Genomic DNA, 19,216 nt, shown 5'->3' on the forward strand with positions numbered 1-19,216 from the left:
GTGTTGTCAGTTCTCTGAGGTTTCATTTATCTGGTCCCAGAGACTTCAGCTTATTTAAAGTGCCCAGATGAATACTTACTGCTTAACTTATCTCACTCTCCAGTTTCTGTAGAAATGTTTATTATACCCCGCCTAACTTGAAAATCATTCTTCTTAATGGAGAAGAAAGAAAGGAAATAGCTTAGTTCTTTGCCTCTGGATTCTTTCTTAAGTCCCTTGTACCTCTTTAGCATTAATTGCCTCTAGGGGAAGAGATTCATTCATTTATTCATGATGGATTCTCCTAGATGCCAATGAATGTCCTCTGCTCTGAGGAAAGTAAGATAAAAGACAACGTCCTTGGTCTTAAGGAATTTGTAATATAGTAGGAGAGAAATAAAAATAATCAGAAAAGTGGAAAATGAGCTATCTTAGTCCATTCGGGCTGCCATAACAAAACACCACGGACTGGGCAGCTTATAACAAACAGAAATTTATTTCTCACCGTTCTGGAGGATGGCAGTCTGAGATCAGGGTGCCAGCATGGTCGGATGAGGGCCCTCTTCCGGGTTGCAGACTTCTCGTATCCTTGTGGTGAGAGGGCTGGGGAGCTCTGTGGGATCTCTTTTATTAGAGCACTAGTCCCATTCATGAGGACTCCACCTTCATATCCTAATCACCTCCCAAAGTCTCCACCTACTAATATCATCCCCTTTGGGTCTTAGGATTTCAACATGAATTCTGGGAGGACAAAAATATTCAGACCATAGCGTGAGCAGAGGTGCTAAAAGCAGAGGGACTGGATCGATTTGTGAGTTCAAACCTTGGCAGGGTTTCTCTGGTTGGTTGTGGGGTTGTGCACTGCATGCTCCAGGGGGTGCCACTCATAAAGACAACGATGTGTACAACTGCATGCAGTGGCTCTGTATCCTTGCTCCAGTTATTCTTGCTCAAGCCTATTAACCTTCATTTTCCAACTCTGTAGAATGGGGGAAATAATAGTACCTACCTCGTGAGGAAGTTTAAATAAATAATCCGTCCAATGCATTTATCCCAATGCTTAGCACATATTGAGCACTTGATAAATGTTGTTGTTACCAATAAAATGGGATAGTGCTCTATTGGAAGCACACACCGTGAGCTATGGAAGCACACAGAGGGCTATTATTTTCCAACGACTGATGTAACAAATTACCACAAACTTGGTGGTTTAAAACAACACACATTTATTCTCTTACAGTTACGGACGCCAAAGGTCCGAAATCAGTCTCACTGGACAAAGCCAAGGAGTCAGCAGGGCCTTGCTTCCTGCACAGGCTGCAGGGGAGAATCCAGTCCTTGTCTCTTCTAGTTTCTGGTGACAGCCAGCATTTCTTGGCTTGTGCATCACCCCAGTTTCTGCCTCTGTGGTCACGTTACCTTCTCCTCTTCTGTGTAGTCAGATCTCCCTCTGCCTCCCTCTAGAAAGACATGTGATTGCATTTACAGGCTGCTCAGATAATCCAGGATAATCTCCCCATCTCCAGGTCCTTAATTTAATCACATCTGCAAAGCCCCTTTGCCATATAAAGTAGCATTCACAGGTCCCAGGGATTAGGATCTGGATTTATTTTAGGGGACCATTATTGTATCACTTAGGATTCTCTAGAGAAACAGAACCAATGGGATATATATAGATGTATACAAGAGGCCTATGAGATTATGGAAGCTAAATCCCGTAATCTTCCATCTGCAAGCTGGAGAACGAGGAAAGCTGGTGGTGTAATTCAGTTGGAGTTCAAAGGCCTGAGAACTGGGGGGCTGCTGATGTAAGTCAAGGAGTCTGAAGATCTGAGAACCAGGAGCTCCGATGTCTGAGGTAGGAAGAGAGGGACAGCCCAGTTCAAGAAGAGGGAGAATGCACCCTTCCTTTGTCTTTTTGTTCCATTTGGGCCCCCAATGGATTGGATGATGCCCACCCATGCTGGTGAGGGAGGATCTCTTTACTCAGTCTCTTGAATCAAATGCTAATCTCTTCCAGAAACACCTTCACAGACACATCCAGAAACAATGTTTTACCAGCTATCTGGGCGTCCCTTAGCCCAGTCAAGTTGACACATAACATTCACCACCACAGTTATTTAGCCTACCACGGGTTGCCTAACCCAGTTTAGAATGGAGAAGAAGAGAATGTCAGAGACATCTTCTTGAAGGAATTGGTGGCTGATCCTAGCCATGGAGATAGGCTAGAAGTTACCCTGGCAGAGAATCGTGAAAGAACATCTCAGTGGGGGAAACAGTATGGAGAGAGTGACAATAGATGAGCCAGAGAAACAGAGACCTGCCAAGGCAATGTGAGATTGTCAATGTGAAATTTTTCGATCATTTTTCTTAGCTGACATTTTGAATTCTTCTTTATTTTCCTTCTTTTAAACTTAGGATTATTTTTTTTATTACTGTATGTTTAAATTTGAGACTCCAAGGAAAACTTTGAGCAAGTGTCTCTTTCATGTTTGTTGCAAATCAAATGTATATTCAGATATGGTGGCTCCTCCTTTTCTTGCTCCCTAGAAAGGTGAGGGCTACTTATCTAGTGCTGCAGAGGACGCAGACATAGCCTATAGCCTGAATGTGGCCCACAGACATGCTCTGCTACAGTGTTCTAAAAAAAATCTGAATTAGTTGAAAACTTTACAAAGTGGGGAAATTGATATGAGAAGTTTGAATTTCTAACTTCTCTTATTACATGGGACAACATGCTCCTGTGACCCTCTTTCTTGCTGAGGCTGAAACATGAGCATTACAGTTTTAGAGAGATTCCCACCACCCTCTGTCTGGGGCCCAGTCTCCCCAGCCATTGAACTGGCATTGCAGGTTTCCTTGGAGGAGAGAAACCGAAAAGTGGGAGGATGGAAGTCAGAGTGGGCCACGTTTCTCCCTCCAGGCCTGCTTCTCTCATCACCGTCCCTTCTGCTCCCCTGTCTGGGCTTCAGAGTTCGAGACGCCTGCTTTACATTTCCAGGGCTCTATCGTTCCCTCTTTCCAGCTTTCCCCTTCCTACTGAAAAACCAAGAATAACAGCAGAACATCTAAAAGGCAAAAAAAAAAATAAGAAGACCCCTAACAACACTGATTACAACAGCTGAGGTCTCGGGCTCCTGACTTCCCTTTTTCTGGGGAAGGTGTCCTCTTCGGTGCAGTTTCTGGAGGAAAACACAAAGCAGCAGTGAGGAGAGAGAGCTCGCTTCATCAGATGCAGTGGCTGCAGGCGGGCTGGGTGATCACCTTCACACATGCTTATTAAAAAAACGCAATGTTGGGGCTGGCCCTGTGGCCGAGTAGCTAAGTTCGTGCGCTCCGCTGCAGGCAGCCCAGTGTTTCGTTGGTTCGAATCCTGGGCGCGGACATGGCACTGCTCATCAAACCATACTGAGGCGGCGTCCCACAAGCCACAACTAGAAGGACCCACAATGAAGAATATACAACTATGTACCGGGGGGCTTTGGGGAGAAAAAGGGAAAAAAAACCCCAACGAAATGAATATTTACTGCCCCAAATTCTGGCATGTTTCCTTCCTATCTTTCATTTATAGACAGGAAATGAGACCATATTGGAATACTCTTCCACAGAGTCTCCATTTTCCACTTGGCAATACATTGTGAGTATTTTAATGTTTGATGGAATGTTATCCTATGTTATCATTTTCTTATTAGTTTTTTTATTGAGATGAAATTCACATAACGTAAAATTAACCATTTCAAAGTGAACAATTCAGTGGCATTAAGTACATTCACAATGTTGTGCAACCACCACCTCTATCTAGTTCCAAAACATTTTCACCAACCCCAAAGAAAGCTTTGTACCCATTAAGCAGTTTCTCGCCATTTCCTCCTTCCCCCAATCCCTGGCAACCAGCAACCTGTGTTCTATCTTTATGGATTTACCTATTCTGGGCATTTCATATAAATGTGTCTGGCTTCTTTTTCCTAGCATAATGTTTTTGAGGTATGTTCCACGTTGCAGCATGTTATCAGTACTTTATTCTTTGTTATGGCTGAGTAATATTTATATATTTATAATGTATAATGTATGTACACACACATATACATGTATCCCCCACAATTTGTTTATGCATTTATCCACTGATGGACATTTGGGTTCTTTCTACCTTCTGCCTATTGTGAATAGTGCTACTATGAACATCCTGTACCTGTATTTGTTTGAGTTTGAGTACTTGCTTTAATTTCTCTTGGGTGTATACCTAGACGTGGAATTGCTGGGTCATGTTATAATTCTGGGTTGAACTTTTTGAGAAACTGCCAAACTGCTTTCCATAGCAGTTACACCATCTTACATTCCCATTAGCAGTGAATGTACAAAGGTTCCAATTTCTCCCCATCCTCAGCAACACTTGTTATTAATTGATTGATCGATTATAGCCGTCCTTGTGCATATGAAGTGGTACTTCATCGTGGTTTTGATTTGCATTTCTCTAATGTATGTTATCATTTCTAATGGCTGCAGAGTATTCCGTTTTACGGATGTCGCATAGTTTACGTAGTCAATTCTCCAGTGGTAAACATTGAGTCTCCCCATCTTTTTGCCCCATAAACATATACTGCAGTGACACCCTCATGTTCTCAGTTGAGAGTGTGGACTGTGGAGTCAGACAGATGAAGTTAGGGTGTGGCATTTCCACCCTGTGGTCTTAGGCAATTCACTTTACCTCTAAATCTTAGTTTCTTCATTGGTAAAATAGGATTAAGTAACAGACCTCCTTCACAGGGTGTTTCTGAGGATTAAACATGAATGTGTGTAAAACCTTTAACATATGGGCTCGTACGTGGTGAGCACTCAATAGATGCTGGTTGGTTTTGTCCATCTTTCCTTGCATCTGTAATTTCTTTCTTAAATTCATAGAGGTGACATTGCTGGGTCAGTAGAGGTCATGCACATATTTGAAGGCTTTCGACAGACATTGCCAAATTTTCATTTCCAGAGACTAATTTACACTCCACCAGCAGTGTATGCCAATGTTTGCTTCTAGCACCTTCAACACTGGAGATTATAATTAAAAAAAAGTCATTGCTTGTTCTCATTATTGTTTTAAATTTGCATTTCTTTGATTACTAGTAAGGTTGAATATTTTTGGGGCATTTATATGTCTCTTTTGTGAATTGTCTTTTTTTATGTTCTATGCCCATTTTTCTTTTGTGTTGGTAAACTTGTTTAAATTTCTCTAAAAGCTCTTTATATTAATATAACATGGCTTTAATTTATTAAAAAGTAATTCATTTCCAGTTTGTCACTTGTATTTTAATTTTGAATAGCTGCGTGTCATGGCTCACTGCTATAGGATCTGTAAATACCAAACTCCTGGTGTTTCTCAGAGGGATGGACAGATGGTGAGCAAGTTAGGCCTCAGTTTTCCTATCTGTGAAATGAAGGGGTTGGACTACAAAACTGCTCTCTATTTCCAGATTTGAAATTTTATAATTTTATTTATTTATTTTTTTAAGGATTGGCACCTGAGCTAACAACTGTTGCCAATCTATTTTTTTTTCTTTCAGTTTTTTCTCTCCAAATTCCCCCAGTACATAGTTGTATATTTTAGTTGTGGGTCCTTATAGTTGTGGCATGTGGGATGCCGCCTCAGTGTGGCCTGATGAGCGGTGCCATGTCCGTGCCCAGGATCTGAACCAGTGAAACCCTGGGCCGCCGCAGCAGAGCGCGCGAACTTAATCACTTAGCCATGGGGCCGGCCCCCGAAATTTTATAATTTTATATAAACATTTTGTGTTTAGTATATAGTGTTATTTCAACTTCATACTTTATATTGATATGTAACAGTAATAACTATAAACATAATTACTCCCTAAGCTGCTGCTCTAAGTGTGAATATATATATACATATAATATTCTCCCAGGTCACAAAAATTAAAAATCTCTTATATATTTTATTTGTGTTGTACTAGATGAGTCATTTCTAATCCTCTTTTAAGGAATTTCTACTTCTGCATCATTGAGGCCACTATAAATTACAGCTCTTTTTGTTGTTAAATAGGTATTTGATGCTGTTAATACTACATATTCTAACTTTAAGAGCAACTTTGTGAAGAGGCTGTCAGCTGAGGTTCCCGTTGCCAGTAGCCCAGTTACCACAAGATGGCGGCAAAGCCAAACCAGGGATCTGGCAGCCTATTCCTTTGAGGAAGAGCATTCAACCACTGAGCTCCCAGAAGCTTCTGCATCTGTGCTGAAAATAACACCGGAGAACCAGACCTTGATTCTAGGTGAGGTGATAGAAATGCCACAGGCCAGTTTTGAAATGTTAAAAAAGGATATATTCATTCCTGAGAGAATCTTTGTCTTACAGAAATATCTAGTGTCACATTTAGTCAACTGCTTTTGTCTTTTTTCCCTTTGAATAAGAAATTTCCACGGTGGGGGTGGGAAATGAAACAAAAACAAAAGAAAGTATTTGTATTTTAAATACATTTCTGAGAATTGCATTGGTAGATGACTACTTTTGTAAAGATTCTAAGTATGTATGAATATGTGTGTGTGTGTATATATATACACACACACAAGTTTTGCAAAGTATAGAGTTTTAATGTCTTTGGTAAGATTCCTGGTCTACTACAGTCTGGAAAAAGATATGTTAGTAATGAAATAATCAGGTGTGAAATAGGAGAATAAAAAGATGAAAGCAGGAGAGGATGAGAGGAAGAGAAAATAAAACGAAAGAAGAGGAGAGGGGAGGAGAGAAAGACAGAGAGAGAGAAAAGAGAAAAAAAGAGGAGAGGAGAGAGAGAAGAAAAGGGAAGGCGAGATGAGAGTGAGAGGCAGTCTGGCCCCTGCTCTGGGGTAGAGATGGGGAAGGGGCACCAAAGCTCTGATGTGGTGGGCAAGGATACAGGATCAACAAGCTCTCTTTCTAAAATATGTAACTCTCGTTGGGGCACAGCCTTTTCTATTCCCCTCTTTCGGAAGCAAAACTTGCCACTATAATCTAGTGATTTAATTTCTGTTCTCCCCTTTCAAAATCCTAGGCCACATAAATCATTATCTTATCAGCATATTTAAGACAAATGTTAACAGCGGTGCTCTTTTCTCAATGACATTAGACACAATGAGACAGTGAAGTCCCGTAGACTATAGGACTGAAATGAAAGGGAGCCCAAATCATTTTTAAACCAATGATATTCCCATGTAATGATGAGTATCTATACTGAAAGTCGCTGGTTGAATGAGTAGGAAATATAGGGTTGTAAGAAAGGTCACCGTTATGGCCATCTTCTGAAATAAATCTTTTGTATCCCATTATAACTGAGGGGTGATTTTTATGCTGATTGTTTTAAAGGAATTTCTGGCTAAAATTAGGGGATCCTTTTTCCTTTCTAAACCTTAATTATTTTTTTTTTAAAGATTGGCACCTGAGCTAACATCTATTGCCAATCTTCCTTTTTTTTCCTTCTTCTTCTCCCCAAAGCCCACCAGTACATAGTTGTATATTCTTGTTGTACATCCTTCTGGCTCTGCTATGTGGGACGCCGCCTCAGCATGGCCTGACGAGCGGTGCTAGGTCCGCGCCCAGGATCCAAACCGGCAAAACCCTGGGCTGCCGAAGTGAAGCGTGTGATCTTAACCACTTGGCCATGGGACCGGCCTCTCTAAACCTTAATTAATTTATTGGATTTTTTCTTTTTGTAAGGCATTGCATGAGAAATTCAGAATTCTAAGAGACAGATTATTGGTCAAAAGGACTTTAAAAGAAAGTCTATTTTGTACTTCAGCTAATACTGTGTATTAATAAGATACATTGGTTTCTCACTGCTTTGCTGGTAGGGTTTCTTTCATTTTTGCTGCAGAAGAGTGAATACTGAAGATCCTCCCATCCTAAAGGGGATGTATGCAGAGAGGTTCCCTTGCAGACATGCTCTGTAAGCAAAACCTAAGAGGTACCTGCTTCCTTAGGCTGGTGGACCCGACCTCTTTGTTGATAACTAGGATAATTGTCAGTACTAGCATCCAACTGCAACTTTTTCTTTCTCATTTGAGGTTCTGAGAGCTGGCTTCTTCTCTTCTATACTCATCTACAAATAGCACAGCAAACAAGCATGCATCATTTCTCAGGACAAAGAGCAAGTTCTAAAACTTTGCAGCTATTTCCTGTTTTCATCCTCCCTTTCCCTTTGATGTAAGCTGTATTTCTTGGATTTTGGATAGCCCAGACTCGAGGTGCTGGGCTTTAGGAACATTAATGACAGTTTATCAAGCCCATGTTTGTCCAAGTGAAGAAGGGATTGCCATGTTTGCAAAAGGCCAAGATTTTCCAATAGTCCCTTGGGCCCTCTGATGATCAAGTAAGTGATATGGCAGATACTTAGTTTTAGAGGATAACTCAATCTTGAGAGCTTACTCAATCTTGAGAGCTTTCTTAATCTTGAGAAGAGAATAGATATGAATAATAATGATGCAAATAACATTGACTCTTCTATTAGTTTAACAGAAAGTATTTCAATGCTGTCATCTCAAATTAGCCTTACAACAGCTTTCTGCAATAGGAAGAGGGAGAGGCAAAATGACTTGCTCTTGATCATGTAGTTAATATAGATGATTGGCAAAGCAAGCATCCCATAGTGATGTCCTGGCAGGATGATCATAGCCTAGGCAAGCCAGACACTCTTGGCTCTATCACTTTAAACTATTGAACTGTTTGTTTCTAGTCTTCAAATGTGCAATATGTTCTTTCCATGCAGAGATAAAGCATTTCTTCGGCTGCTCTTGCAGTTGGGGTCAGGCCTTTAATTTTGGCATTTCCATTTGATTTAGCTCTGGAACCCATTGATGTAGTTTTTCATCCAGTGTTCACTTATGAGCCCAGTACTCTGGATAGGGCCCTGTGCCCTTCCTCCTCCCTGCTGCCCCAGGATTTTGGAGAGACAAGGGCGTGTGTCCCCACATTTTGTTCTACTGTGAAAGATGCCATGGGCTGACCTCCAGTCAAAGTGATTATCGTGTTTTAAAAACCAAGTTCAAAGCTAAATGTTTTTCTGACAGGATCCTACGAAGAACCACGGAATACCCCCATCAAAGGAAATTTCGAAACAAATTACTCTGCTCTCCGTTTTGGCAAGGCACCTCATGCCCTGGACAGAGGCTGGAAGGAAAACATTGCCTCAAAAGGCCAGGTAGGTAAAGACAGAAAACTGAAGATCTCTTATCTTGAGAAGCTAGACAACAGAGTCCCAAATGCGAGGAAAGAGCTATCTTAGCTGCTCTTGCATTCAATGAGGAAATGATGAATTCCTGATAGAAAAAAATGAATGAGTGAAGGACACGAATAGAAGTGCTTCATAAAAGAAATAAAATAGCCGACAAATAGACAAGAAAGTATTTAGTAAGTGTGGATCAAAAGAGTGAAAATGAGAATAACCATCAAAAAGGTAAAGATTGAAAATACGTAAAATTATACATACTGTGGTGTGCTTTTTCTAGCCAAAAGATCTCTTGGGCCATCATTTCCAACCATTTGGTGACTTGATTTGTCCTTTGGAGTCTCTCAGGATAAGTTCAATTTTTCCTTTATAACATGGTTTTTTAAACATTTCCTCTAAGTCTTTGTTGTTGTTTGTTTGTTTCTTGACTCAGTTTATTTAGTTCTTTTAGGTGTCTCTTATTTATGATGGATTTAAGATCCTAGGAGTTCACCCTAAATCCTTTGGGCATATTAAATATCAGCAGCATGTTTTCAAGTTTATCAAAGGCAATGAAGAGCCCCTGAAGAAATCAATTTTCATTTAAAAAGCTTTGAACTAGGAAAGTGTAAGTTCTCAGTTTAGGCAAAATTACTCATTTAGTGTGTGCCTCCAGTGTTTGGCATATATATCTTGCTAGAGGAACAATAAAATATTGTGAATGTAAAACTTTGATTATTTAAACTCTTATGCAATTGGAAACACATGTATTAAAGCAGGTCTTTTGCTGGGTGATTTATTGTTGGGTAAGGTTTGGGGATGGGGATGGCCAGGGAATTCTACTGAGGTAATTGGGGCACTGTTGACCTCATGCCCAGGCTAGGGCATTAGCACCACTGTCCTTTCCACTCTCTTGGAGTTTTTACTGCCCCGTCCTGCAGGACTTCCCTTTTCCTTGCTCTTATGCTGTTTGGTAGCTGGTGGCAGCAAAGTTGGTGACTCTGCGACGTCATAATGGTGTCAGCAAGTTACCATTGTTACAGCAATTGTTATCCAGCCAGAACATCGTTACAGCGTCACTGAAGAACCAGGGTAGGAGATCATGGAAACTGTTTTACTACAGTTATGTGCCGCATAATGACGTTTTGGTGAATGATGGACTGCATATATGATGGTGGTCCCATAAGACTAGTACCATATAGTCTAGGTTTGTAGAAGATTATACCATCTAGGTTTGTGTAAGTACACTCTATGATATTCACACAATGACAAAATCACCTGACAGTGCATTTCTCAGAACATATCCCCATTGTTAAGAGACACATGACTGTACTGTATCTAGAGCATTTGTTGTCATGAATAATCTGAAGTCAAACAGCATCAAGAATGGTGAAGAAACAAAGTGAGGACTTTCACCTTGACAGTAAATGTGTGTCTTCATGTGGTTCTTAGAGATCATCTGGAGGGTGCTTTCCCAGCGAAAGCCTACATAGCTGTGGAGACATGCAGAATTCTCATATCCAGTGAGCTCTATGCCACGTTGCTCATTTAAGTCATAGTAGATCTCGCCTAGGGAAGAGCACTCCTGGGTACGTTGAACAGAAGCACACCGTGCTGGACAATGCCTTGGTGAGCTTTGTGGTAACTATGGGATTCTGAAGAAGCGAGTCTGTGAAGAGATACAGTGAGCTACTGGCCAGCAGGCCACTTTAGGAATGTTATTTTATACCAGTGATTCTCAACTTGGGGTATTTTGCTCCCCAGGGGACATTTGACAGGATCTGAAGACATTTTTGATTATCACAACCCAAGAGGAGGGCATCTAGTAGATAGAGGCGGGGGATGCCGCTAAACATCCTATAATTCACAGGAGAGCCCCCACAATAACAAATTATCTGCCGCCAAGTGCCAACAGTGCTGAGACTGGGAAACTCTGCTTTATACTTAATGTTCTGCTTTGAATACCTCAAAACCCATGATTTACTTGACTGGCAATGCCTGTTATGTGACATAATATTTGGGAAGAATACCAAAATTTCAAAATGATGCCTGTCAGAGAGACTTCTGTCTGAATTACGGTAATCCAGTGATTGTTGTACATTTAAGATGAAATATATTGTTGTGAAGAAGAAAAAAGAATCTTCTCTTCTTTAACTATTCACTATTACATTTTTAGAAAATTCTGACAAATACTTTTCTTTACCCTTATTACTAATTTTCTTATCTGGTTTTGATTGAAGTTGGATATGAGAATGTCAGAAGTGCTCTTTATGTACTGGTCCAAAGAAACAGCAACCAGATTTTTTTGCTCATGGAAATTTAGGCAAACTATTTAAGATCTCTGGGACTTGATGTTCCCATTTTTAATGGTGTTAATGGACAAGAACATTTAAGATGATTTAGTTCAATCCCAATGTATTACAGATGAGGAAAATTGAAGCCCAGAGAAAAATCTCAGTAACAGACTGAGGGAACATCTCTGAGTTGAGTGCTGAGAGGCACCCCTTGAAAGAAACCTTTCTTGAGAAAAGTAGCCTTACTAATGATCAACTTTATTATGTTGGGAAAGTCTTTTAATTTCAGAAAGTATTCGAGATATCATGACATTTCAGCTCTTGTAGACTTTGATGATATCACTGGTCTATGGTTGATTTGTGGGCTAAAAGGATTTTTAGGCTAGAAGGATAAATGAGGATTTTATTCTAGCTGAGTAATACCTGCCCTATGGAGTTGTTGGAAAGGTTAGAAATAATATATGCAAAATGCTCAGCACTGTGTTTATTACATGGTGGTTAGATAATGAATAATAACAATTGTTATGGTGTTGGTTTTGATAATGTGGAATCTTTGAACTTCCTAGTGAATTATCAGTTTTAGCTCTGTATCATACATCACATCTGAGATGTACAAATATGTTTCTAAAGAATTATTCTCTTTATGTGTTTGTTTTCAGAAATGCCTAAATCAGCTATTTTCAACCCAGAAGGTAGCTCACCAGGTGAATGGGAAAATGCAGCTCTGTGAGCAATCCCAATGTGTTTGGAAAGGTATGGGCCAAAGATTTTCAGTTTGTCTTTTCCTACCCTCCTCTCTCCCTGCGTCTTTCATTTCTTCTTCATCTTAAAATATATTATTTTTATATTTACTAGACTAAATCAATATAATTGTAAAATTTAGATAATTCTCATAATTGTCTGCTTTAACCATCCCCACCCCCAAGTCCCGTTTCCCAGAGGCAACCGCCCTTAGCTCTTCGAGCTAGTCCCCCTGGTATTTACACCTATTTTCTAAATAATATTTGTAAACTACTATTTCTTCAATTTTAGACTTTATCATGACTTTCTAGCATAGTAGGGAAGAACTTATTTCTCCTCCTGCCTCATTCACTTCTTTCAGTCTACTTATATCACACTTTTAAGAGGCAAAATTAGTAGTCAATGTTTACATCACATTACACTACAACTGTTATTCACTGCCAAGCCCAGTAGTGTACTATAACTATGCCGCTTTTCTAGGGTAACTCTTTGTTTTTCTTGAAGTTAAAAAGTTACTTTATTTTTTCACTTACTTGATGCCTATGAAACCAAGACTATTTCCGCCAAATGCGCCCATGTTTTGTTCCAAAGCTATCAATGACCTTTTGCATGTATCCGCCCATATCAGTTTGTGTTTTCCATGGTGACCTCCCACCCAAGCCTGTTGAACAGTTGTAATTCTGGGTCTTTTCTCTCATGTTAAACCCACTATTTCCTAGCAGCTGTGCTGTGCTCTTTCTGGGTTTGCTGGTCTGAAATGTCCTTATTCTACCCTTATACTTGATTCATAGTTTGTCTGGCTGTAAATTCTAATTTCACTTATAATTTTGAAGTTATTGCTTTATTGTTTTCTAGCGTCCACTATTGCTGTTGAGAAGTCATCTGCTATTGTGAATTCCTGTGCTCTGTATGCCACCTGCTTTTTCTCTCTGGAAGCTCTTAGGAAAATCTCTTATCATTAGTGTTCTAAAATTTCATAATAATAAGCTTGGTGTGCTTTTTTTTTTTTTTGAACTCGTAAGTGAAAAGCCTATTGGTGGATCTTTTCAATCTTAGAGACCAACTTAGTTCTTGGAAAGTTTCTTGAATTATTCTTTAGAAATTTCTTTACCTTTGTTTCTTTTTTCTTTCTTTCTGAAATTATTATGTTGGTCCTTCTGGATTGACTCTCTAATTTTCTTGTTTTTTTCTATTCTATTTTTCATGTCACTGTTTTTTTTTTCCCCTTACCTTCTAGGTGGTTACGTCAACCCTGTCCACTAGCCTTGCTATTAAATTTTTTATTATGGCTATTCTAGTTTTAATTTATAAATTTCTTGTACATTAAAAAAAATTTTTTTAACAGCATCCTCTTCATGCTTTATGGATATACTATCTTCTCATTTCTCTGATAGTATTATTTGATAGATTTTGGAAATATTCCTCTTCTCCATGAATTGTCTTTCTTTGCCTTAGTTTTTTTCCCTCCCTATTTGTTTAGATTTCTCCCTTTCAACATAAAAGCTTTCTGAAATGTGTGGTGTTCTGGAAATAGTACCGGGATAAAGAGCTATGGGCTACTCAAATCAGTATAAAGATTTTTACTCAATCTCTAATTTTACAGGCACCATATATCCATCTCCATGGTGCCTGGTGTTCTTGAGTTAAGAGATTGTTATTTTTTATTTGTCCAGGGAATAAACATCTGGTTTCTTCTGGCATGTGCACGTGTGTATGTGTGTGTGTGTGTGTGTGTGTTTTGGTGGCAGCATTAAGATTTCAAGGGGAGGATGTTGGAGGCAGAGACTCATTGAGAGGTCCTTGGAATATTCTATATAGGGCTCTTAATTCCTTTAAGGGGATTTAAAGTATGAAATGGATCCCATATAAGCCAAGTAACTGATCTTAGACAAGTAGATCACTGGTACAAATTTTATCCAGGTGCTGTGTATATAAAGTTCTTCTTCATGTCTTATCCATATCTGATAAGACTGAAACTTCAGAGTAAGTGTACCAATTAGGCCTAAAGCTGGTGGGGATCTTTGGATGGTGATGCCATGAGTGTATCAGGGCAGCTCTGCAGCCATGTACTGGGGAGAGAATGGTTACTGTTGCAACTTCCAGAAGATCCTCCTTCTGTGCTGCATTTAAAGCTCCCAAAGTCAATTTTACTTTGAGCCCCACATATTCTCCTTCCAACTTTCTCTCTCCATCTTGGAAGTCTTTGTGTTATTTATGAAATTGTTATCCTGGTTGGAAAGTAATTGATTAGGTGCCTGAGTTTTGTGAGAGAAGCTTGTTGAGAGAGCTCATTTCATTAATGTCAAGGAAACTTGCCTGTTACATTTCCCTCTGTGATAAGTTCTGGTGAGCAAATCCATTGAGTGCTTTGGGAGGGTCTCAAATATAAATGTGAACAACAAAGAGAAATCTTTAATGCTAAAGTATACCTCTATTTTTACATTCTATCCTAATTTTTCATTTAAAATTGTTTTTGGAAATTTTCTTTTAAAAAATTATATAGATAATACCAAGATACACACTTTTTCCATCTAGAACTTTGTGCAGGTTTACTCCTCAAGCCTCTGTTTCCCAACTGTGTAAAGGGGACAAAAACAGACTTAGATGCATTGAAATGAGCACAAAAAGTTTCAAGCCTGCTGAGTATTCTTTTGGAGGTTTGGGAATGTACAATTGGGGTGAATGAGTGACACTTATCCTTTTCTTCTTTCTTCTTTTCTTTTGGATGATATTTAAAAAAAAATCAAAATAAAATATTTGGGGACATGTCTTCCTTTAGCTCTCTAATCTTCTTTTGATCTGACCAGCAACAAGTTTGTGTTTTTGTAAGATGCTAAATATTTCATGTAGAACAAAAATTACATATTCTATCAAGGCAGAGAGAATGTACTTATATTTATATTATTCTGGTATCTTAAATATATATTTGTATATACATACATGCACCACATAATGATGTCTCGGTCAACTATAGACCGCATGTATGATGGTGGTTCCATAAGATTAGTACCATAGAGCCTAGATGTGTAGTAGGCTGTGCCATCCAGATTTGTGTAAGTACACTCTACGATGTTTGCATAGTGATAAAATAATCTAACAACACATTTCTCAAAATGTATCCCAGTCATTAAACGATGCATGACTGTATATAATTTTTTTGCAAAAATTTTGGGTTCACAGAAAAATTGAGCAGAAATTACGGAGAGGGGGGCCATATATCCCCTACCCCCAGCACAGCCTCCCCCACTGTCAACATCCCACACTAGGATGGTACATTTATTATAGTTGATGAACCTACATTGACACATCGTTATCAGCCAAAGTCCATAGTTTACATTAGGGCTCACTCTTGGTGTTGTATATTCTATGGAATTTGACAAAGGTGTAATGACATGTATCCACCAGTAGAATAAAGAGTAGTTTCACTGCTCTAAAAATCCTTTGTGTTCCATCTATTTATCCCTCCCTCCTCCTCTAACCCCTGACAAGCTTCTCACTGTCTCCATAGTTTTGCCTTTTCCAGAATGTTACATAGTTGGAATCATACAGCATGTAACCTTTTCAGATGGGCTTCTTTCACTTAGTAATATGCATTTAAGTTTCCTCCATGTCTTTTCATGGCTTGATACCTATTTCTTTTTAGCACTGAATAATATTCCATTGTCTGAATGTACCACAGTTTATTTATCCATTCACCTATTAAAGGACATCGCTTGCTTCCAAGTTTTGGCAATTATGCATAAAGCTACTAGAAACATCTGTGTGCAGGTTTTTTTGTGCGGACATAACTTTTCAACTCATTTGAGTAAATACCAAGGAGTGTGATTGCTGGATCGTGTGATAAGAGCATGTTTAGTTTTGTATGAAACCACCAAACTGTCTTCCAAAAGTGGCTGTACCATTTTGCATTTCCATAAGCACGTGTTGTTCCACGTCCTTATCAGCATTTGGTGTTGGTGTTGTCAGTGTTGGATTTTGACCATTCTGATAGGTGTGAAGTGGTGTCTCGTTGTTTTAACTTGCAGTTCTTTAGTGACATATGATGCTGAGCATCTTTTCTATGCTTCTTTGCCATCTGTATATCTTCTTTGGTGAGGTGCCCAGATCTTTTGCCCATTTTTAAATCAAATTGTTTGTTTTCTTATTGTTTGCTTTTAAGAGTTTCTTTGTATATTTTGGGTAATAGTCCTTTATCACATAAATTTTTTGCAAATATTTTCTCCCAGTCTGTGGCTTGTCTTCTCATTCTCTTGACGTTGTCTTTCACGGAGCAGTGGTTTCCAATTTTGATGAAGTTCAGCTTAGCAATGATTTCTTTCGTGGATCATGCCTAGTGTTGTATCTAAAAAGTCAACGCCAAGCCTAAAGTCATCTAGATTTTCTCCTATGTTATTTTCTAGGAGTTTTATAATTCTGTGTTTTACTTTTAGGTCCATGATCCATTTTTATTTAATTTTTGAGAAGAGTGTAAGGTCTGTGTCTAGATTCATTCTTTTTTTTTTTCACATGTGGATGTCCAGTTGTTCTGGCACCATTTGTTGAAAAGACTGACTTTTCTCCATTGTGTTGCCTTTGCTCCTTTGTCAAAGATCAGTTGACTATATTTGTATGTGTCTATTTCTGGGCTCTCCATAGATCCGTTGATGTATTTGTCTATTCTTTCACCAATACCACACTGTTTTGTACTGTAGCTTTTTAGTAAGTCTTAAAGTCAGAGAGTGCCAATCCTTCAACTTGGTTCTTCTCCTTCAATATTGTGTTGACTATTCTGGGATTTTTACCTCTCCATATAAATTTTAGAATCAATTTGTCAATATCCACAAAATAACTTGCTGGGATTTTGACTGGGATTGCACTGAATCTATAAAGTTGGGAAGACATGACATTTTAATGATATTGAGTCTTCTTATTCATGTACATGGAATAACTCTCCATTTATTTCGATTTTCTTTGATTAGAATTTGGAGTTTTCCCCATATAGCTCTTGTACATATTTCATTAGATTTATACCTAAGTATTTCATTTTTTGGCGTACTAATGTAAATAACATTGTGTTTTTAATGTGAAAGTCCAACTGCTCATTGCTGAATTATAAGAAAGCAATTGACTTTTGTATGTTAACCTTGTGGCCTGCAACCTTGCTATAATCACTCGTTAGTTCCAGGAGTTTTTTGTTGATTCTCTAGGTATTATTATTTTGTAAAATCTTTAGTGTTTCTTTTCTGGTAGTGCTTGAGTATTTCTAGTAAGCTTGCAGTTCTTTCCACAGCTGCACATTTCAAAGCTAACAATGAGGCTATGAGTAACAATTTGGCTTCTTGGTATAGCACTGTGGAACTCTCATGCTTTTATCAGAAGTTATCTGGTCATAGAGACCACAAGTCACCTAGGTGGGGTCACTTCCTGTTGATCATGTAATTTTCAGTTTGATCATAGGTCAAGTGGTTGGAGAGATGAAAAGACAGTGGTCTGTGGTTTAGACTTAGTGGGGTCTTTTGATGAGAATTAAAACTGAACATAAGATATAATTGTGAACCCAGATAATCATGGGTAATACAAGCCAAAAGTAATTTTGTGTGCTCTGGTACAGAAACAGAGAGAGAAAGAGCCAAAATCAATGAATCAACAAATATTTATTGACAAAGACTCAGAGTGGGATTTAGGTCTAGTGGGTAGTTGTGGATGTGATAGACATATGGATATGCAAAAATTACTTTTATTTTAAAATCTTTGAGTAAATATTCAAAGCAAGATGTAGTGTCTCTGTGTGCTCCCCACAAGATCTGTCATTACATTTTGGTTTGGCACTCAGTGATTTTTGTTAGAAAATGCTATTGAATATTTAAAAAATGTATTTGTTTAAATTAATACTGAAGTTTTCTTTTTTCCCTTTCTTCCCCCTGCAACTTGTAATTCAGTTTTATTACAATACCACTTTATTTTTCACTTTGTTATCTCTTAATATCTGAAAGGATAAATATTATGTTTCCAGGATCATAGAGATGTGTGGAACTGTTTGTTTCTTATAGGCTGCAGAGATGGAGTCAGAGATGAATCCTTCTATCTTAAAAGGTTCAGTGATATAAACTCTTCCATACTCCAACCAGAGGTGAAGATTCATCTTACTGGTCTTCGAAATGACTACTGTAAGTTATTGTTTAGATCATGAAATGAAAAGTTGGTCCTGTGCTCTGCCATAAACTTGAAACTTGATTCTGGAAGAACCAGATGGGCCTTTGCTTCATGTCCAAATAGTGTACCATCCAAATATGATTAAATAGTTGATTTTTCCTTGTGCAATTTTTATGTTCAGGAATGGGTATTGTTGGTATTGGAGGGGCATGAGAATATACATTTTGTTTTACTATATTAGAATGAACTGTACAAATGGTAGCCTTTTCTTATGCATATATTTTGAAGCTGGGTAAATCTAATCAGTCAAACAACCACAGTGGGTTTTCTTGTTACGTGCCTAGCTTGTAAGTAAGTTGGAAAGACAAGACTAACCCACATGTAACTGCTACCAACATGCCAATGTAAAATATAAATAATAAACTGTGCATTATAAGGAGATATAAGGATTAGGGAGCTCAATGATCTTTGGAGTTGTCTAGAAAGACTTTGTGGAGATACTCAGAGTTGAGCTGGGTCTTGAAAGATGGGTAGGATTTGGAGGGGGTGTAGGAGAGAATGTAGAGCATTTTCAGTGATGTTAACAGCATGAGCAAAGGCAGGATGTTGGTAATTAATGATAATTAATGGCAATGAAGAGGATATATTGGGAACTGTTGAATATGTAGGTGAATGCAGATTATGGAGAATCAAAAGTTGGGTGTAGATTTTTATATTTGCTGTGGGAGTTGTTGACTATGAAAAAAATCAAAGGAAAATTCATGGCAGAGGATGCAGAATGCATTCAGTAGGAGAGAGCTACCAAAAGGTAAGGGACTTTTTTCTCTCCATGAGGAAAAATACCTGGAAAGAGGGATGAATTTAAGATTATTTCAAGTTTTTGAAGCAGGA

At 38.5% G+C, this 19,216-nt stretch overlaps 1 protein-coding gene across 1 annotated transcript in view; it reads left to right on the forward strand.

Moving 5' to 3' along the window:
- Positions 1-19,216, forward strand: part of CDC20B (cell division cycle 20B) — a 59,192-nt gene that overhangs the window by 20,751 nt on the left and 19,225 nt on the right. Inside the window, exons 4-7 of the mRNA XM_008532403.2 lie at positions 6,023-6,251; positions 9,022-9,152; positions 12,112-12,205; positions 18,223-18,339. Coding sequence (XP_008530625.2) covers positions 6,023-6,251; positions 9,022-9,152; positions 12,112-12,205; positions 18,223-18,339 — 571 coding nt within the window. The remainder of the gene's footprint in view (positions 1-6,022; positions 6,252-9,021; positions 9,153-12,111; positions 12,206-18,222; positions 18,340-19,216) is intronic.

The sequence above is a fragment of the Equus przewalskii genome, chromosome 20, assembly GCF_037783145.1.
Source record: "Equus przewalskii isolate Varuska chromosome 20, EquPr2, whole genome shotgun sequence".
Lineage (NCBI taxonomy): Eukaryota > Metazoa > Chordata > Mammalia > Perissodactyla > Equidae > Equus > Equus przewalskii.